The sequence below is a fragment of the Rhipicephalus microplus genome, chromosome 7 (assembly GCF_043290135.1).
Source record: "Rhipicephalus microplus isolate Deutch F79 chromosome 7, USDA_Rmic, whole genome shotgun sequence".
Lineage (NCBI taxonomy): Eukaryota > Metazoa > Arthropoda > Arachnida > Ixodida > Ixodidae > Rhipicephalus > Rhipicephalus microplus.
In genome coordinates, this window is record NC_134706.1 from 25651014 (window position 1) to 25673513 (window position 22500).

The following is a 22500-nucleotide window of genomic DNA, read 5'->3' on the forward strand; positions in this document are numbered from 1 at the left end:
AATACCAAATAAAAATACAGAAAAATTCACAAAAAATTGAAAGATGAAATGAAAAGTTTACACGGGAAACAGAAATAAGTACATAAAGTAAATCAGGACAAGTGGAAAAAAAAATTATACGCCATAAATAATGTGAGCAGTAAAGAGTTAAAAGGAAAGATTTTATTTACATTTTGAAAAGTGGAAATGAGAGCAAAGATTTCAGTTCACACGGCTAACTATTCCAAAGATGAATGGTAGAGAATTTAGATGTTTTTTTTTTTACCGTAGGTAATGCGAACGTGTGGCAGCAAGTGATTCCTACCACAAAGTTGTGGAGAAGCATGCCTCAACACATTCAGTTGAAGGCAGGTTTCGAAAGTACGTTGGAAAGCACGAAGGGCCACAGCTAGTCTGCGCAAACGTAAACGGACCACCGGCTGATGGTTTGTGATCCAATGCTACATGAATGAAACAATGCCATCACATAATTTTTTCGCAGTTTGGTTTCGTTAACGCGCTAATTCAAGAACAGGTCTCAGTCGTCATTGTGTGCGTCTGCAAATGTCGGCAGACTCGTCGCAAACGCTGTGAAAGTAGTTGTTAACCTATCCACAACTGCTGGAGAGACTAAATTAGGGTGTCTTAATGTGGTTATTTTTCTTACGTGTGAGAAACCAGGCATAGTTTTACAATAAACAGGTCAAACGTGGCATATATTACGTGACATTCTGTCGCTGCATCTTTATGCACGTCATGGTGCCGATAATTATTACCAAAATCAATACTGTATACCACGGTAAAATTATTTATTTTAGGTACAACTGCGCCATGGAGCCCGATAAAGCTGGAAGGCGTAATTTAATCAGTGTACTATAGTGTCAGAAAGAAGAACGGCTCTTTAACCTTATCGAAGAACTAGTAATATCAGTCTATTATTTCTGAGTTCTAACATCCCAAAACAACGATATGGCGATGAAGGACACCGTAGCAGAAGGCTCAGCAAATTTCGCCCAGCCGGTTGTTCTTAAACGTGCACATTAATCAACTGGGTACACGGGCTCCTGCCATTTTAGGTCTACTGGAATGTGAGAACAGATTGCACGTCCTTCGTTTAATCAGTCGACTACCATCAACACTAAACTATGACAGCGCGTTACGAAATGTGGAAGTAGACGGTGAGGATGTGCCATAGGCAGACAGTTCATCGTGAAAATTTCCTGTCGTACTTCAAGACATACATATATCTGTACATTGCAGCATACTAGTGGCCACCTCATTCGTTTGAAAAGACTTTATTACGTGGCAAAAAAAAAATCGGCAGATCCAACGTACCTGGGAACCAACGTTATGCGAAGCATGCGGAAATCCAACTTCAGCACATGGCAGCTAACCACTATTGACGTTAGCCCGACGTTACGGCTATATCAAAGGCGTACATATGTAATGTTTACAAAATTGGGTAGGCAGCACTGCAGCCACTATTGACGTTTCACGAAGATTGGCGTCTATTTGAAAAGTGGGGCCGAGACCTGGTGTAGCTCTGTAGTAGACTGCTTCATTGCCACGCAGAATGCTTTGGTTCAATTCCAGCTGGAACCCTGACATTTATTCTTTGCCTTCGTTGGGTCAGCGTTATTGATGTCAGGTATTTCTTAACGCTCACGTGTTAAAATTGCCCATGTGTGTTCTGGTCATCCCTGGGTAGGTATTAAGTGTGAATCCCCTGTGGCACAATTGCCGGTATGTGCCAGCGGCATATACCGGATACGGGCCGCACGAACCGGTATGTGCCAGCGGCACATACCGGTTTGTGGGTATGTACCACTGCTTGACGGGAAGTGTTTGACAGCGTACGCGACGGGATTGTTACATTATCCATGCCTTGACCAGCCCTTCATATTCGTTAAACCATCCCAATGTAATTTTAGTTCACGCCAAGCTAAGGGGGTGACCACGAGAGCACTCAAACGTAAGCGGCTAGATATATAGATAGATACGCTCAAAGTGACCGAAGTTCCCTCAGAAATGCTTCGCATTTAAAAGGAAGTGGAAGTACATTTTGTATGGGACAGTTAAAAAATTAGGAGGAGCACACTGCGTGCGAAGGGACAGCCGGCAGTGCTCTTTGATCCACAATTGTGCCACTTTATTGTGCATTTTACTTCCCGCCAAACTTCCACAAAGGATTTGATATCAGTGCTGAGATAAGTGATGTATTTTATAAGATGAAGTAGGTTTGACAGACTTAATTTTTAGTATTCGTAGTGCCTATGTGGTAGCGATAAATATATTGTATAAGATCGAAAGCCATCTGGGACGCCATTCTTGCGCACGTAAAATGGCAGACGTGCCACAGCCGGGGCAGTGGAGCCTGTATTTATAGTCAAGACGTAACTATTTATAGTTCAAAGTAGAACTTCTGCATTGAATTTCACTGTGACTGAAAATTGACTACGCCATTTCTTCTTATTGGGTTCTCTTAAAGCAGCGCCGTACGAAGCGCACACCAACGGTTACCATCGCATAGCCTTTTATGTTGCCAAGTACGACGGACAGCAACATTTCAACTCTACATAAGATATTAGGATTATCTGAACACTGATGTCAAATTATTCGTTGAAGCTTCACAGGAAATAAATGGACGCTAAACTGAAACAATATATTGGCTTAGATTGAGAAGTTGTACACTGAGAACTCTTATGCTGTTAATTTCACTATCGCATGTTTATCAATACATGATAAAATCGAGATAAAAGTGCCACTTTTAAACTTTGCCTTGAAATCTCCACAAGTGACGCGACGGGTGGAAAAGCGTACTTTTTGTAATATGGTGACACCGGCGCAACGAAAATTTTCCAGACTTGGTATGTTGAGTCTGTGGTCCTCTCAGAAAAGCATGCACTTCACTTTTAGCTGTTAGGCTCTACATATGACCTAGCTAGTCGACGTCATTAAAATATGTGATGACATGGCATTTGGTGCGGGAACTTGACCGTGTTGTCACTGCCCGTGTTTTCATTTCGTGTTTTTTTTGCTTAGAAATCATCTTTTCGTGGTAACAAAGAGGGTTTCGGTATTGCGAAATAATAATTTATCAATCGACGTAAAATAGTTTTCTCTGTAGCTTTCCTGTAAAGCATTCGACCAAGAAACACACACACACACACAGAGCGAAACAACTTCATTCAAGTGAAACATTTTACGGAGGAATGGCGGTCAGGTCGTGCCTGGCTGCTACCTCCTGAACTCGCTGTATTTCCCGGAGATGCACTTGGACACGATTGAAGATGCGTTTCTATGGAAAAATCGCCAACTTAATATCGCGAAGCGTGCTTGGCGTCACGAAAATCGCCAAATGCGATTGGACACGGCGAGTTGTCTCCGCGTGGAACAGCAACGACTATTGGAGGAGCTTGCACTCATTCTAACGTTGCAATCGACTATAGATGCCACGAAGCAGTGAGCTTAAACTCACCTCACTTCCATCTGCCGGTTGAAGGCTTCCATGAGCTCCGCGCGTAGTTCGCGGATTTCCCGGTCAGCGTCAGCCTTGTCGTTGTGCAGGTGGCGCTCCCTGGCGGCCGAGTCTGTTCTTTGTTCGTGCCCGTGATGGTGGTAGTTGTTACGGCGGCCGTCGTTACTCTCGCCGTCGACGTCATGGTGACGTAGCACATCTTCTTCGTCTTCTGTCGATCCTGCGCGGATGACGGAGTGCCTCGGTATGACGTAATGAGGGAAATAAAGAAACGTAGAGAGAAAGTGAAAGAGAGAGAAATGGCATAAGGAAAGTGGGAGAGTCATCGTGGCCGGAAATGGAGGGAGAAAGAACTAGAGCTCGTTCAAACCTGTGACTAGCTCTGGTAGTGCGATCAAGTTAGCTGCAATGAAAGTGGTCGCAAAAGGCTCCTTTTGTCGCGGAGTGAATACTTTGGCCAATGCGTTCACCGATCGGTTTTGCCAGTTACATTAGTGTGGCCGGAAACATCTGATCCAATTACTGGCGCAAAAAAAAGGACATCAGCCTATTTCACGGGACCATGGCAAGGCAATGTGAGCCGTATGTCTGTAGACGGTACTCCTATTTAACGATGAGTAAGTGCAGGTGTGGCACAGGACCGAGTTGACTGGCGGAACATGGGAGAGGTCTTTGTCCTGCAGTGGACGTAGTCAGGATCATGATCACTTGATTGGCTGTAATGACACAGGTCCCAATTGTGATCACTGTCGGTTGCCAGAAACGCTCGAACTGTCCAGCATATGCAGCATATTTCTGTCCAGCATATTTTGCGACTGTCCAGCATATGCAAGTGAACGTCAGTAACTGATATCTTCGATTGGCCGATATATTAGTCGACCATTAACCGATGAGGTTGTGTTAGGTCCTTGGCCTGACGCCAGCAGCACACATGTGGTTGTACGAGCCGTCATCGCTTTCTTAGAAGCCACTGGACTGGATGCACGTCTGTAGAGTTACCCAGCCTAATAGGAACATATCATCTCTCTACCTTACTATCGTCATTCATCACTCTTTCACTCCCCAGTCACCCTTCCACAGTGTAGAGTGGCAGGCCAGAGCAAACTATAAATCAGGCCGATCTAGCTCTCTACCTTTCTGTAAATAAATTCTCTCTCTCTCAGGATCATGATGATGATGATGATGATGATGATGTGCAGGTGTGAACGCTGGTCACGTAAGATCGCTATTTGGTCGTTAGTCCCAACTGGTCACGCGGCTGGTGGAAGTCGCTAGTGCGAATGGGCTTTGAGGGGGGGGGGGAGCATTACGTCATGCAGCAAGCCTGGACAAAAGATTGCGCCGTGTCGGCCCAACACGTGACTTTATGCGTCAGAATTACGTAGAAAATGAGATCTGTCGAGATTTAAGGCTTTAGCGCATGACAGCTTTCAACCAAAAGCGCACCTGCTCGACATAGTTTGACCGCTTTATGCAAAAGGTTAAGAAATGTGATAGCACCGTCATAACGTAAAATAAGGACGAGTGGGCGAAGCTAGGTCTTAGAGGGACACTAAAGTCAAATAACAATTTACGTCAGAGTGAAAGGTCAATGTATAACAACATCTAAAACGACATTATTATCAACAACAGTGCACTCTTACCGAGGAATAAAGGTGAATGCACAAGAACACATGCGCCGCAGTAAGACATTTTCTAAATGATTCCAGTTATATCAGACGGACCGCCTACAATTAATCACTGGTAATTGATCTAGCTGGACTAAATAAAGAACCTTCCGTGCATTAAGAGACGCAATAAAATGCTACTTGTTTGTTTCCATTTGATCCATGGAAAAAAGAACCACCGGACGTAACTATGGGGAATGGTGCGAGTGGTTCAAAAATTCAACTTTTGCGTGGTTACACGGAACATGTAGTGCTATCTAGCGGGGCACAGTTGAATAAGAAAGCGTCTGCAATCTCGAAGCCAGTGGCGGGAAATCGATCAATGGCCGTTGTTGCTGCGGTAACTCTCGCTGCTTTCGGTCTGCTGCTACGTTTGCAGTATAGACAGGCAACGCTGTGCACGGCAACAGTGACGTGAGTCAGTCCGGTCGGTTGCTCCTTGAAGCGGGCAATTTGAAGTACTCTAACCCGATGCGAACCACTAAAACGTGATTTTATTTCGAATTAGGCCCTTTCTTGGCACAAAAGTAATACTACGAGGTTTTTGGACAACTATTTCAATAGTTGACGTCGACTTAATTCTTGCCTTTAGTGTCCCTTTATGTACGTAATGCCTGTGTTGAAGTCTCTGACTGGTATAGAGGGCGGACAGATCGACGCGCGCACGCACGGACGGACGGACGGATGCACGCAAGGACGGACGGACGGACGTGCGGATAGAGAGATACACGGACAGAGTGCGTGTAGTAAAACTCGCCGTTGGGCCAGTTGGTGAATGTCTGAATGAAACAGTCAACTTCGCGTCGAAATAGATGATCGCTGCGTCAATAATTGAGTGAGAGAACATGCTCTCACGGTAAAAAAATAGGGATGGTGCGCATTCAGGCGGGCATGCACACCATGCTTCACGCAGATTAGGATCCTGGGAAAAAGCAAAAGCAAGGTATAGCACGGGAAATTTTGGAGGCATACCACATAAAAAAAAAACGTGGTAATAATTCTCTTATAGCGAAACGTAACTCAACCTGTACAAGTCGAAAACACGTCATTCAGGGAGCATGTGTCCGATAGCGTGATTAGGTAAGCGACAGCCCGATTATACGGTGCGCATGCGTTGACAAGAAGTGGTTTTATAATGGCCAGTTTTCTCAAAGAATAAACTGTTATAGAAGTAAGCGGTCGCGTAACATCCTGTATATGTGTTTCTCCTTCGGCGTGGTTATGATTTTGGCGCGAAGTTGACTATTCGGAGTACCGTCTACTTTTAAACCACATGCGCGCCATGAGCGCTCTGTAGACGGTATTGCGAACAGGTGTTTCGCACCTGAGATTTGGCTAGGAATGACAGTGAGCCTCAAGGACAATGGTCAGACATTGTGCGACCTTTAGGTGATTCCCCTCTAAAAGAAATCTTAACCACGAGCACTATAGGCTAACACACGCTCTGGCGTTTTGATCTCGTTTTGGGTCGACACAAAACGCTTCAGTCACATGTAGCATTAATCCCTTTTAATTACCTGCTTCCTTCGCGTGGACAAATATTTGATTTCCCACAACAAACTGTCGTTTGGGGGAGAGGGACAACAAAGAAAGATGGGAATAGACAGATGCAAGCAGAGTACATGTGCATCACCACTGTCGTTCACAGGATGAGAATCCGTCAGTGTTACAGTCGTTCCTAAGCTGTGCACGATAAGTACTCGAAAAAACGGGACACCCTAGGCGTTTCTGCTAGTTTAGACATGCCGGAAAGTTGTCAATAACCCACGAACGCATTTTCTCACGATTGGATATGGTTAGGGTGAGAAGTACGTTTTCTCTTGTTGCATTGTTTTGCTGGTGTCATTAGCATAAGCGCAAGTCACAGAAGGCAATAATGGATCTACTATCTCACTTTTTGAATTCCATGACGGCAGTTTCCAGAGCATAATTTAACTGTTCACGATTCTTCACTAAGCATAGACGTTGTTTCGTGACAGTGAGCACACTAAAGTTTTCGCTACGCTCTCATGTTCGCAACACTTCTTTCATACATATTTTGAAACTACTTCATGTGTAAAGTTCAAAAATACCATACGAAAATTATTTTTTCTGTTGCACGAAAAAAATTGCCAGTGAGATGATTATCACTTGGATATGATGCAGTTTCTTTAGTTAATTTTTTTGTTTGTACTTTCGAAACTGAACATCTGCGCGAAAATGCAAAAGAATGCTTCTAGGCATGGACAAAAAGACTCAGGTTGAAAACTGAGGACGTATTTTGTATGTATTTCTTGCATAACAGCAATAATGTACTTCAATAGAAGCGGCGCCTCGATGTAACGTAGTGTACCAGTTGCGCGCCGTCTCCATGACAACAGGCCAGTAACACGCTACATTTCGTTGCACGACCCACCACCGCGCATAAATACGCGAAATCGCATTAGTCGTCGGTACCGCCCGCAAACACTCATTCTACCGAGAAAAATTGCTTAAACGATCGATGAACGAAAACCCACAGACAACAACGAGGGAACATCGAAGCTTCCCTCGCCCTTGTTCTCCGGGTATTAGCTGTGTAAAATCAATCTCATTAAATCTTCAGGTAGTCGCACTTGCCCGATCTCTTTCTCGCCCGGAAAAGCTTTGATTTATGCAGCACGCTACACGAAATAGATCCACGCACTTAATGTTTGTGATGGATGATTGTTTTGCACGGTGACGCCTCCCCAGGACAATTACTGGGCTCGAGTGGCATTCGGCTTTTAGAAAGGCCTATTTCTACGAAGCAAGCAACTCCCTGTTCACACCGTAGGCGTGCTATTTGTTGTATATCTTGGCAGGTGTACTCGCATGCGACGCATGTACCCTTGAGATTATACAGTCCTTGCCTACTAAAAGCTGGTTACCACCTGCGACTGGCATTCATCGCATGACCATTAACGACTGAATATGAGGAAGTGGCTATATACGTGACCAAAGTCACCACGTGCGCACGGCTTATACCCTTCGCTACGAAATATTCGCGTCTTCTCGCATTGTCATCAGTGCAGTCCAGGACATGGCGCTCTGTCCTGTATTTCTGTGTTCCTGTCCTCGTCGATTTTGCGCTACCAAGCTTGAAGATTATGAAGTAAGCAGCCCTGCAACGCATTCTCTTACGCTATTATGCGATAGTGTTAAGGAGCCCATTTGTGAGAAGTGCTGGAGTCAGGGTCACCAATGACGTCATTCGAATGAACTTGGTGGCATCGTTGAAAAAGAAAGATGGCGCCGTTTTTTATCAGAGAAATATCAGCGTCGTCCATGAGTGCGAATTCCAGGTAAATTAAAATAAAGAGATAATAAAAAACGTGCGGCAGATGCTGTATACTATATCTGAGGAAGTGCGTTGCACGGCCATCCAGGTAACAAAATATTGTCACACAACATTGCAATATGATTCATGAGGTGGTCTTGCAGACCACCGTCGATGATATATCCGGTCATCAACTGAACTTACTACGTCAAAACCACATGCATCTTTACCATTGCAGAGATGGAGATTAAATACGTTCTGTTTCCCAAGGGACAGTTACGGCCAAATATAGTTAGGGCTGTCAAAACATACCGGATGGTTTTACTTCTATTGTAACCTAATCAGAGCAGAAGTTCACGAAGGCTTGAGGAGATTAATATTTCTGAATTCGGGGTGTCACACGAGCGGACGTTTAGATAAGTGGTCTTCTCTGAAGTTATTGAGTCACTGCCTTGAAGACGGCAAGACGACTTGCGACAACAATGGCTCCAGCAAGCCCCTGTTCAAGACCGATTCAGTAGTACGCGTCCCTGCTCTATATCTGCCTCGCAGTGAACAGTCCTTTTCACTGCAAGGTTAGACGCTTGTGCTTGTTGTAAATATATAACAGCAGACTTACAGTGCGAAGACACAACGACAAGAAGTGAGACAGTGCACTGTCTTACAACATAGTTTGATGTCGTAGTGTTATAAAGGTGCTGTAAGACAACGGAGGGTATCATGTCATGTCTTGTCATTGTGTCGTCGCGCTGTAAGCCTGCTGGAATTTCACTGCATACGGACCTTACGGTGCTCCCGGTACACGCAAGTTTTCGCAAGTTAAATTTGCCACTCAACTGTTGTCGTTGTGCCCGTTGGCAGCGATCTTGTTGTCGGCTGGTGTGTCGTCCGGGGAGGTGGCCGAAGAAGATGGATGCTCCGTGGAAGCCGCGCAGTCGTTCATTTCAATCCTGTCCTGGAGCTTCTGGATCTCCTGTCGCAGTTCGGTGATGATGCTCTGGTACTGCTTCACGTGGTGCGAAACGTCCACCAAGTTGCAGCGGACCTGCATGGAAGAATGATTTACTAGATAGGAGCACTGTTTAACGGAAAGCTAGAAGGTTTATCCGAGAAAGCAAAGCTTTCCCTGCACCTTCCCCGACCACCGCCATCACGATTTGTAAGAAGCGCTGAATGGGGCACTGTAATGTCCTCGTCTACCTTAATTACTTGCCCACTATAGAACTGGTACAGGTGTGTCAGAACTTCCCGACATGCCTCCTGGGTCCGCACATGTTTTTGGCGCACTCATGTTTAAATAAATGCTGCTTGGTATTACGTGATAGAAAAATAATGCGAACTCAATTATATTTTCTGTCCTGATCGAAATCACCATATTATTCTGGTCTCACTGAAACTACAATACGGCAGTGTTGAGCTCACCACAGGGGTGCAATCAAGCATTCTGCGTACGAGAAAATGTATTCCTTGTAGAGTATTTTCATACCAACGAGCCCAAGCAGCCGCCATGTTTTAGTTAATTCGTAAATCAACACAATGTGCTTCATAACTTTTGAATAGATGTCTAGAAGAAAATAGAGCTGCTACATATGGTAAATAAAATATACGGTCGGAGTCATAAAAGGAAGACCCCCTCGCCCCCCCCCCACCCTCTGAAGACGAAGTCAAGAAAAAAAGCAAGCGCCCCCCCCCCCCCCAGCCTTCAAGTAACCGACTTCTCTGCGAAGGCAATTTTTAGGGGCGAAGCTTCCGAATCTGAACGCATGCTTTCGCGGCAGCTGCTAAGCCTACTTCTGGTATTTTAGTACTGGTAATGCCGGGTATACTGATGTAGCCAAAATCGAATGTCAAATACCAGCAGCAAGGCTATGGGGCATGACATCCACAACCAACTCGCTTAAAACTAGTATGCCAACCACAACAAAGAGACTTTAACAATGATAAATAGCAACAGCAAAACAGTGGTCCAGGGAACCTCCACCACCAACTTAAGACATATTTACTAGTACAGGTAGCAGGCGTTGCGCGTTTAGTAAAGCTACTGTTACTCCAACTAACTATACCAGTGCTTCTAATACTGCCGTGTCTATACCCAAGTTTGAGGCGAGTAGTGATTGAATTTATGAACTGGGTAACTACCATAATTATTGTTACCGACGTGCTCACCTTGTTGGTGATGTTGCGCGCCCTCTCGGCGTAGACGAGCGTATTCCGAGACTCGTCGTAATGCGCCGAGGCGGGCGATATGTGCGCCACCATGACGGTGCGGCAGTTGCCGGACAGCGCCTCCTTGAGCAGCCTGGTGAGCTTGCTGTCTCGGAAGTTGACGTACTTGGGATTTCGCGTGGCTGCAAGAGAATGTGAGCCACGGAATCATTAAAAGCAACAGAAAAAAAAGCTATACGGCAATGTATGACATCCCACTTTGGGCACCATTGTGTTCAGGACGTATATACGAGACAGAAGGGTATTCCCTCTCCCCCACCCTGCCTTGTGCAGGGCGCAGACAGTTACCCTTAGACTATTGCAAGCCGGTGCGTATCCTAACCCTGCAGTTCTTCATGCCATGTACTTTGAACGGTATCCAAGTGGGGATCGCTCCGCCTGTGGACTGTTAGCAACATTAAACCATGTGTTGTGGGAATGTGAAGCCATCGGCTGTGCCGATGGCTTCACACATAACGATCAAACCCTGGCCATCCAGAGTGCCCGGGAACGGGCCGCCAAGCTCGGCTTTGCGGTCCCCACGTGGGATTAGCCGGGTGCCATGGCTTCTCCCCTGCGTCTTCTCAGGATCAAAATAATGTTTTAATCAATCAATCAATCAATGGAGGAAGGAAACAACAAGGAGTATCACGAGACGATGTCGAAGCGCAAACTTAAAACATATTTCAAGAGAGAAACAGGTACTGGGCATGCGATTGGCAAACGGTGCTATTGGCCGGCTCGCTTTGTTAGCGTCTGCTGCTGGCGCAGTGGCAGCCTAATTCTACGCCAGAGGCACAGCATGCTGGTCAGGAGGGGTGGCCTCAGAAGAGGTTGGCTTGCTGAGGCTACTGGAATCATGCAATGCTCCCTCGTATAGGTTATTTTCCCTCATTCGCTATGCTTTCGGGATCTGGGCAAGGGGCCATTGTTGTCTGACAGATCACCCCCTGACCAAGTTATTGTTCGCCGAGCTCTGACGTGGTCTTGCCTAACGTTGTTTAGGATCACCCTCATTCTATGACTCCATAATGAAGACATTGCCTGATATAATAGAGCTGGTCGATCAAATCAACGCACTTGGAGGCTCGTCAAAAACACAAAGTAGAGCTGGTGAGTACTTCACACGAGAAAGAATGGGCGCGTCAAAGAAAATATTTCTTCTGGCACAACCTTAAGCCTCCTAGCGCATACACGTGGCACAGGGCATGTTTTATGAAGATCTCGTGAATCCAACAGCATAAAATGCAGTTATACAAAGCTCACAGAGCCTCTCCATACATCATTCGAGCGTGCACCTCCTACTTTTAGACAACTATTTTTAATATTGCCCTAGAAGAAAAAGAGGTGAAAATTTCACAAGAACTCGCCACTGCCCATTCGCTTTTACAGGACCGTGCATAGATGGGGGTATCGCTTGCACAATTTTGTTCACCAAACTATAAATAACGAGTTAAGTAACGCCTAAAGGCCACTGATTCATAGCTTACATTTCGAAACAAACCCGTTAAATTGTCCGTAAGACTGAAACTCAGACATGTTTCATCACAGCTTTCGCAGTCGTTGCCAAGGACAGATTAGTCTGCCCGCAGTTTTTCGCGTTAGCTTAGGCCCGTTCTACCAACGAAGTTCGCTGCGAAACGCGAGAGCTCCCCATGCACTTGTGACCGCAGAGTCATTAGGCCAGCCAGTCTGAGGCGGCCGGAGCCAATTAGGCACTATAGCGTGACTCTTTGTTGCACACTACACGGAGGTAGCCAGGCAGGCGTGCGAGCAACGCCGTTCATACCGCTGAACGCGACGCTCCGCTGGTCTCGAAGCAAGCGCGAAGTGGTACCGGTGCGGAACGGTGGCGAACGTAGAAGCTGATCTATAGTTCTGTGCAGCGTTACGAGTGACATGGGAACGTAGCAAATCAAGCGAATAGGTTAAGAGAGTAGAAGTTAAGGTGACGTGAGGTTTATCGCTTTTATGCGCTGCAAAGCTGAAAGCGTGCAGCCAAAGAAGTGTTCCAAACGTAGAAATAAAAAGGCGACATCTTTCTAAGTTAAAAAAATGAAAAAAAAATGCGATCCAGAGAAACTTGTGAGGAGTCACTCGCTTTTCGCCTGAGGCAACCGCCTTGTTTGTAGATTTTATAGACATAAAACACCAGAGTTCCCTGTGGTGATTTTGATGTCAGAAACTATACACACTATTTCTGTTAGATATGGGTAGCGTTTCTCCGTGTTACAATGCTGCAAAGATGGCGCAGCGTCACGGTACCGACGCCAAACATTAAACAACCGCAACAAAGATAAAACATTTTTGTTGTGATGTCTTTGCAGGCAAATAAACGACGTCGTTGTGCTTATAGCCCACCAAAGCTTTGCCGAAGCTGCCCGTTGGCAGAATTAAAATGGGTTGCAGCCATGCTACGCTGCAATGCTTGTGACACCGTATAGAGCACATCCCTAATCTGCGACTATTAAGTGCGAGGTGCACAACAGTAAACAAGAAATAATAATAAGATGGTGAATATCAAGCGTTTTAAGTGAGCTTGAAAGAAGGGCGGAAATTATGGAACATTAGAGAGAATAATGATAGCCCTCAAACAAACTGCAGTGTTCAGTTCAATTTCATTTCGACTGATTCACACAAGGCGTCTAAATTGAAGGAACTAATCGTCAGTCATCTCTGTCATATTATAGGGTATATTCACCCATACAGTTACCATAGAAAAAAAACTACGAAAAGTTTACTTAACCAACTCGATAATCTATACGCACACTAGTACTTCGTTACATCATGCGTTCTTTTTCAAGAGTATGCATAAATTTTTCCTTATCGAGTGTAGCACAACCCTAATTCTAAGTCTGGATTAACGGAGGGGTGCACACAGACCATAGATGTTCTATCTCGGGATGGCTATCTCGAACAACACATATGCTTCGTAGCTCGGAAATCGTTCACCATTTATTTGGTATCTTGACGTAATAAGTCACGAATATATTCATCTCGGTCTGTAGGGTTGCTGGCCCCGGCTGCTGACCCGAAATACGTTGGTTCGATCCCGTGGTCACATTTAGATGAAGGCCGAGTGTCTTAAGCCTGTGTGCTGTACGATGTAAGCGCACGTTCAAAAGCCCCAGGTGGTCGTCATTATCGAGAACCATCAACCACGACGTTTTTCTCATCGCGAGTCGCTTGGGGAAGCGTTAATCTGGTCCCGTAAAATCAACCACTTGTGGACGAACATATTTTTTTCAAACCATCTGCACCTGACACTATTGCGCGTAACAGTGAACAAGTGCACTTTCGTAAGTGGCAACTACAGCTTTGATACGTTATAATAATTGGCTCGATTATTTATGAAAGCTAGGTAAAAAAATGGCCTACACAAGCGATTCATGCTATCACAATAATTACAGATTTTCCTTCAGGCCTTACGCAATTAAGTGGTAAATATACGGAGAACACATACATCATGCGGTCATGCTGTAAAGAAACAGGGTTATTGTGATGGCTTCAGAACGTTTCACTTGAGAATTAAATCAAACTGCGACGAAGCCCAGTTGGTGCCGCGCTATTTGCCGAACGCGCAGTTAGCTTCTGCCGCAATGCTGAAAGAAACTGCACACAATATGATGCAGGGGAATCGTTGTACGAGAAAATGTAATGAAAACATTTTACTCTCCATGATTGAAAATTTTGTTGAGGCGCACTGAAGACAGACGGACAGAAGAGGCTGACAAGGACAGCGCTTCCTTGTCAGCCTCTTCTGTTCGTCTGTCTTCAGTGCGCTTCGACAAAATTTTCAAACATGAACATTATCCAACTAGCCCAACTTGCCACCTTGCTACTTTACTCTCTCTTACCAAGGGCATTGATGACGTTGCCTAGCGCCAGCAGTGATTTGTTGATGTGGGCTCCTTCTTTCAACCGCATCCCAGTGTTCTGTGAATTAGTGAAAAGAAAGAAAAAAAAATACATTGAAGCGGTTGAATGAATGCACAAGAAAAAAAATCGCCGATACCGGCCGCTTTGTTTTTATTAATGTGGCAAGCAAGAACGCGCTATACTTAGATAGCGGTGAACGTTAAAAGCTCATGAATGACCCAGAGGTCGATATTTAGTCGTGGTGTTACAAAAGGGCAGGGGTTCACAACGAACGCATACGGGCGTGAGAAGTTTCTACAAATGGTGCCGCAATAGCGCAGTTACACGCGTTTAATGACTCGATCGGAGCTCTCAAATATTCGTACGTTATTCTTAAAGAGAAAAGAAAAGTGAGCCCCGTAACTGCCTGCATCAGAGTGCGACACCTCAACAGTAGCTCACGAGGGATTGGGGTAAGGAGGGATTAAAATGATAGAATTAAAAGGTAAATAGATAGAGAGAGGAAGGAGAGAGCGAGGCGCAGGGACAGCGAACGACAGAAAACAACGGAAGTGCGGAGAGGAGATAAGAAAGACGGACACGGTCGCAGCAGTCCGAGGACGGGGCACCACTCAGCGAGAGCTCTTGTCGGCGGCGGCAGGAGATGGCGTGGGGCGAGCCAGTTCGCCAAAGGCTGCGCTGTCGTTGGAGATCGCGGGGGCACAACCGGTGAGCACGAAATCCAGAGAGCGAGTTTCTGCGCCCTCACTCGTATTGCCCTTTCGTTCGATATACTACGTTCGAGGACTCGTCTCTCCTGGCAGATTGCCCTTTCTCACTGCGTGAGGAGGAAGAGCGCTGAGCTCGCGCAACTCTGAGAAGACAGACAGTTTTTTTTTTTTTCGTTGATCATGTGACCGTGCATGAACGTTGACGTCACTGTGAATGCGGGGCATCACCGAAGGGTTCGTAGAGGACGAGATGGTGTTTCTCGGCATTCGTGGCACTCCCGCGGCAGGTAGCGCTTACGCGTTCGACATTATTGACCGTGACGGCATTGTTAACCCGTTGCGCGCATTCAATTGAAAGGTTAGAGAAATATCGCAGATCGGCATGGCACTATTAAAGAAACTCGCATGGTGGAAATTCGTCTGTAGTCATGCAATACGGCGGTGAGTCAAAATTAGATCGTGGTTTTAGCATTTTTAACCACATAATTGCGTTCACGGACAATTGAAATAGATATCCGGGAGATTAACGTTTCTGCGGGAGCTGCATAGACCAGTCACAACCACTTTTTAGTTAGAATAACTTACATTCGGGCTGCTTGGGGATCTTGCAGGTTCAGTGGTTGCCTCAAACAATGGACTCAGGAAAAAAAAAAACAGTAGTCTTATCGCGTTTCCTTCCATGCAGGTAATGTTTGCTGCTGCCACTCAAAATACTTCGTTAATGGTGTGGTCTCTCAGTTCACTGTGCGAACGGGCATATTTTGTGTTGCGCTCGCGTTCGCGTACTTGGTAGAGTGGAATCGAAAGATATAAATATCATACTTCGCAGAACGTTCTATCATCTGAATTTTAGTTTCGAATGAACCTGATGATAAACATGCCCTTATATACAAGGCCTTTTACCAGCTGGGCTATTGTCCCACTAGGCCTCAGGACGAGGGCTCTCGCCCTTCCAGCCCTTGTATTTTTATTTCGGTCGGGTACATTTTTGTGCGAGTTACGCTCGTAATTAGGACCCCCAGAATAACACAAACGAAAACTTGAGCCAGCGGTGAAAGCATTTTTTGGATTAATTAACTTGGCGTCAAATTAGGTCGTCAGGGCTCAGTGATTGGAAAGCGAGAGAAATGACGTCTTTATTCGTGCTAATCGTTAGTGTACACACAATGGGAACCAAAGTGTCACTCGTCAGCTTAGTACTCATTGAAAGAGCTTCGTCACGACGTCCCGAAAATGGCGCTTACCCGCCTCACCTTACGCGCCTTGGCTTCACCGAATACTTCGTTCGCACGCGCTTCTTCTTTGTGGCCGCTACCTCCATAAACGTGCCGCAATATTGATGCCAATTGCAGTGGTGATCATTGGAGAGCTATTCTCCCAGGAATCAGCAGTATTGATTACGTTTCCGAGATGATAGGGGAAATGTTGTGCGGTGGTGCCAGTTGACAACGCCAGGGCGAAAAGGGCTAGTCACAGTCAGAATACGCGGCCGCACTTCATCATCACAATTGTCATCTTCCTCCTCCTGACTGCAGCCAGTGTAGAGCAAAGGCTTGTGAAGCCCTTGTGAAGCCAATGAACCCGGTCTTGTGCGTGCTGCGGCATTGTTATACCGTCAATTTTCATAATATTATAAACTCCTAAATTTTAGTTTTCCCCTGGCGCATCAGCCTTCTCATGGTACCCAGTCAATTAGCCTTAACGACAAGCGATTGTCTCGTCTACGTACTACATGTTCTGGTCATGCCCGTTTCCTTTTGATGCCGACTAACATGTTCTCAGCGCCCTTGTGTTTCCTGATTCGCTCTGCTATCTCCTTGTTCCTTTAGGTTACACCTGCCATTTATTTTTTAAATGCAAAGCATTTATTAGCGAACTTAGGCGACCTTGAGCGTATCTATCTATCTATCTATCTATCTATCTATCTATCTATCTATCTATCTATCTATCTATCTATCTATCTATCTATCTATCTATCTATCTATCTATCTCTCTCTCTCTCTATCTATGTATCTCTCTATCTCTATCTCTCTATCTATCTATCTATCTATCTATCTATCTATCTATCTATCTATCTATCTATCTATCTATCTATCTATCTATCTATCTATCTGTCTATCTATCTAGCCATCCATGACTTTTAGCTCTCCTGGCTGTTTCAATAGTGGTATTGATACCAAACTTCGTATGACATAACATGACTACATGAACATATTTCACTAGTCATAACATCAAAATTATGACGTGTATGTCATGAATGTCATGACTTACATTTTATGGTCCCGCAGTTCTTGCGGTAGTTTCGTTCTCATGGCGCGTTGCAAAACTGGTATGGTAAGGCATGATTGCAAGGCGAACACAAGCGACAGACGCTAACAATAAAATCAACAACATGCTACGCTCATGATACGTTCGCGGCTGTTTCGCTGATTGATTGATTGATTTGTGGGGTTTAACGTCCCAAAACCACCATATGATTATGAGAGACGCCAACGCGGCTGTTTCGCTAGCTTCACTTGTACCAAACTGTATTACGCGACGCGAACGGACGACATAGGTAAATGACACATCCAAACATGGTAATCGCGACATGCGTATCATGTAACAACATGACTACATGCCACACTGATGATGCGCTCGCGGCCGTTTCGCTAGCGTCACGTACGCCAAATTTGGCATTACGTGACGCCAATGATTGACGAAGGTATGTGACTGGTGCAAACATGATAATCATAAAATGCGTGTAATCTGAGAACATTACTACATGCCAGAGTCAAGGTGCCAATACATTTCGACGTGACGTGGTGCGCGTGCTCGCCGGCGTTCATTTCGTCGCGTCACGCCAGCGTTGCCACGCCAGGCGCCGGTCCTGCCATATACTCGCAGGTGCGTGCCGCGCTGCGTTGCCTAGACGCATGCGCGTTTCAGCGTGTCCGGCGTCCCTCCATGACGAAAAAAGGGAGACGCAGTGTTGTCTGGGTAACGCATCGGCGCGAAATGCAGCATGTCGCATTTCGCGCCGGTTGCCGTCGGCCCGCGCCGACGGACGCTGGTCGCGCCTGGCGTCAGACTATAGACCCATTCCATGTTTGTAAACACGGGTAGGCCTATGTCGACATTATAAGTAAAATTATAGCGACGTCCACAGGAACTTCCGCCATAAGCGCTGAGGGCTGCGAAATGCGCCAACACACAAAACTAAGTTGTGAGAAATGACTCACATCCAACCGCGACGGAGTTCGTCGGCGTACCGTTTTTTTTTTTTCTCGTTGCTTGACTGAGAAAACCACATGCACCATTGAAAACCCAGCAGAAACTGCGGTAGGCAGAGCGTCTTGTACCTACCAAGACAGCGCCACCGCATTTTCGTGATGTAAGTCCGGTGGAATTTGTCTATAGAGTGCTCGCGTTTTGCTAACGTTGCCTCCCTGTACCCAGCGTGCGCGTGCGTCAACGCTACACTGGAGTATATCGGGCCCTTCATGATAAGCTAGCGGCCGTTTTGCTACATACACAAAATTTGGCGTTACGGGACGTCAATGGATGACGAAATATATGACTGGTGCAAACATGATAATCCTGACACGCGTGTCATGTAAGAACATGACAGCATACCATGCCCATAGCGTGCTCGCGGCCGTTTTGCAAGCTTCACATATATTAAATTTGGTATCGTGTCACGTGAATAGATGACGAAGGTAAACGACACATTCAAAAGTGATGATGACACGGAAGTCAAGTACAGCATCATTGACCTCCACCTCGTAACATTGTGCTGATTTAAAGTGACAATCATTCGTGCTTCGCATATCATCGTTATTACACTGTACGTGGGATCTGCCTTTTTTTTTTTTTCATCGTTTGCCGCGTCGTCCACAATTTAGGTAGAACCCTCTTTGTAACCACCCAGGTTTCTGCTCCAGCGCCATACAAACCACCCACATGAAGCCAAAATTTAGTGCCGCGTCCTGTCTTATCCTTGTCCGTTGTTCATTGCACTTGTTAGTTATGTCTGTTGCTGCACTTTAACAAGGGCCAAATGCAAGAACAACCCATACTTATCCTTAACAGCAAAGTACCCTTCCGAATGCGAGCGCAATTGATTCCATCTGCCCAACTTTGCGAGCCTATAAATAATGCTGTGGTTTTGTCGCATAAATCTCTGGTATATCCTTATTCTCAATTTGTAGCCTCGCACGCAAATGCTCTGCTCCCTCCCTCGACTGTGGGCCATTTGCTGGTTGTTTTAGGGGCGAAGCTTCTCAAAGCGGCACCCGTTCGTCCCTCGTAGTAGTCGCAGTGTGTAACCAGTCTTACGTTTTGACTTGCAAGGTGGTGCCGGTGGGAGATTTCTCCTGTGCGTTGTTGAACAATCAAAAATTCGCAGCGTGCGCGTTAACTAATAGCCGGATTCTCCTGTTTTTCATTCCCCATTAGCAGCCATTGGCATGTACATTGAGCACTATCTGACAAGAAAGGGTTGCTACGTTATACTCGGTAGGCATAACCTCCTTGGTTTTAGAAACGCTTAGCGAGCGTTGGGTCACAGTGCCATGAATACAGTGAACTAGTATATATCATGTACTCTAAGTGGTTAAAGGTGGGAAGTAGACACGCCCTAAGTGTACGTGTGCCACCTCTCCTTTAGTCCTTGGAATGTCTGCTGGATGGTGGTGCTTCTATATGGGGAATTTATGATGAAAAAATGCGAGATGGTGGTACTTGGAGTGTTCAATAGGTGGACGAACGGGTACACATACAGATGCATGGACGGACGCACGGATGGCTGCACGGTCTGATAAACGCATGGACAGACGCAGGTGTGGATGCATGGACGAAAGCAAGGACGGACGCACAGATGAACGAGCGGACGCACGAACAGACGCATTCACTGACGGGTGGATGGACGCATAGACGGTCACACAGACGGACGCAGGGACGGACGGAAGCAAGAACGAATGGATGGACGAATGCTTTGCTCCACTCTTCATCATTCACCCCGTGGATATGCTGTCATTTTTTTCCTTTCCTTCTTTCTTTGGAAAAGACACACCATGGTGTGTATAGAATAAGTGTTTAACGATTCAGAGTACTTGGTACCCTGCTATGAGAGAGCAGAAAGCTGTCCCAGTTACGTGTACTTGTACGTGACAAAACACCAAGCTATGAAAGGACTGCCAATTTGTTTAGAAAAAAATGTCACGGTAACGATTTGGCATGTACCATGTGTGCTTTGAGAAAGTTGTTAACGAGTTAGAGTACTTCGTACTCTACTATGGGAGAGCTGAAAGCCGTCCCAGTGATTTTGGTACTGTCCATTTGCGACAGCAGAGTAGGTGTTTTTTTACTTTTGTTAATCCGTTAGTTTCGCAGTTAGATACATCAGTAGCATGCGGACCTTCCGACCGACGCAAGGAGATTTGTTTCTTCAAACAACATTTGCTAACGACAGCATTATATTTTTGAATGTTTTTTGAACGTGGTTGGTAATCTTTTCTGTCGCGGCATCGGGCCTTTATTGTAGTTTCTCCTAGCCTCAACACTTTAAGGTACTTTGAGTGATTAAATAACTATCATTGAGCCTACAGCATTAAATAAAGGGTAACGAAGATATAAGCCACGTTGTCTTCCAAATTTCTTCCCATGGCTCTTCCCCAGGGGTCACAAAGTTGTTCAAAGTGAGATCAGCTATTGGGCCTCCATCATGAAATTTAGATCCGCAAAGCGCCAGCACCGTGAATAAGGAGGAAGCGAGAAGGGAGGGGGGAGGGTTAGTCTGAACAAATTTCAACCAATGTACCTATTTGAAAGGCCTATCTCGTATCTCATTTTAGATGCGGAGCATCTTATACTCCCGCCTTGTAGTGCGCCGTCCGCGCCGTCCGCGCCGTCCGCACCGCTTCTTGAACATTCGACAGCTGACGCGCGCGCATGCGCCGTCGCGCCGTCGCTCACTCTTCCACCATCTGTGCATCCCTTCCTCCTCTACACACCGCGCGCGCTTCACTCCTCCACCATCTGTGCACCCTTCCTCCTCTACACACCGCGTTCGACATCTACAATTCTCCTGATTCTCCAGTGGACGCGCATGTGGCGTCGCGCTTCGAGAACATTCAACAGCTGACAGTGCATGCGCCGTCGTGCTGTATATATACTCAAGGTCGGCGCTCGCTCGCTCAGTTGCCTCTCGTCAGTTGGTTTGTACGGCCCGTCGACGTCCAAGGTCGCGGTGAAATGAATTCCAACGAATCCACAAACACAATGATCGACGTCCCTTCGACCAGCGCCGCCCTTTCGCATACGTGTGTACGTGTTCACTCATTTAACACCCCCTCCTACAACCACGTTAACCAATTTAGCCATCGACCCAAGTAAGTCGCAATTTAACACCCCATTTGACAACCACGTTAACCAATTTAGCCATCGACCCAAGTAAGTCGCACTTTAACACCCCGTTAACCAATTATATGCTCCGCATCCTCCTCAGTGTTCCCCCGAGGGAAGCTGCGGGCAATTTTTTTTGGTCATTTTTAAAACGGATTCGGCGTCAGGATTCATGAACCATACCAATAGCGATAAACGTGAGCACGGTAAGGACAGAGGAGGCGGGGAGTGAGAGAAAGGCACAAAGCCAGCACCATATATGGACGCTTTGAGCACTTGCTCTCTCCTTTCGTACGAGTGAGTGCGCTTAAAGCTAAGCATGAGGGAGAGCAGAGCAGATAAGAACGCGGCCGGCTACGTCTACTCTTCAGCGCACGTTATCTCGACTACTTGGTATTCTTTTATTTCGTTGTTCATTGAACGATCTTCTCAGCAGGATTTCGAGCAAGCACGTAGGCTGGTAGGGGCCTCCCGTGGTGGCCACGGTAACTACGCACGATATTCAGGTCAGTCAATGGCCGTGGACATGGTGTTTATGGCGCAATCATTTCCATTTATGGCATGATTTGTCGAGAGACTTGGACGCCATTTGTAGTAGACTTTAAGATTATTTGTAAATTCCAGGCTATGTAACGCAGTACAATGCTTACCTCGCACGCTCTCAGTAGCCTCGGCTACTAATCGGCGGTGTTTTCTGATCATCCTCCAAAATCGTTACAGGGCCTCGTTATGTATCCAAGCAATCTTTGGGGCCTGAACTCTATCAAAGTAGTTCCAAAACATGTTCTTTAAGATCGACTGCACGCGTAAAAAAGGAATTAGCAGTGCTCACATCAAATCAACTTATCGAGCGAGCAATGAGAAGATGCACTGTTGCCGTTCTCTATTTAGCGTTAATTAAATAAGCTGCCAGTTTCCTGT

General features: G+C 45.9%; 1 protein-coding gene across 5 annotated transcripts in view; it reads right to left on the minus strand.

The window, feature by feature from the left end:
* Positions 1-22500, minus strand: part of LOC142767355 (kinesin-like protein KIF19) — a 155347-nt gene that overhangs the window by 25432 nt on the left and 107415 nt on the right. For all 5 annotated transcript variants that reach the window (XR_012884833.1, XM_075868851.1, XM_075868853.1 and 2 more), the window contains 4 exons: positions 14464-14542; positions 10568-10749; positions 9239-9446; positions 3458-3677 (listed from right to left, as the gene is read on the minus strand). Coding sequence is in view for 4 of the 5 variants with exons in the window: in XM_075868851.1 (XP_075724966.1) it covers positions 3458-3677; positions 9239-9446; positions 10568-10749; positions 14464-14542 (689 nt within the window). In the remaining variant the exon portion in view is untranslated. The remainder of the gene's footprint in view (positions 1-3457; positions 3678-9238; positions 9447-10567; positions 10750-14463; positions 14543-22500) is intronic.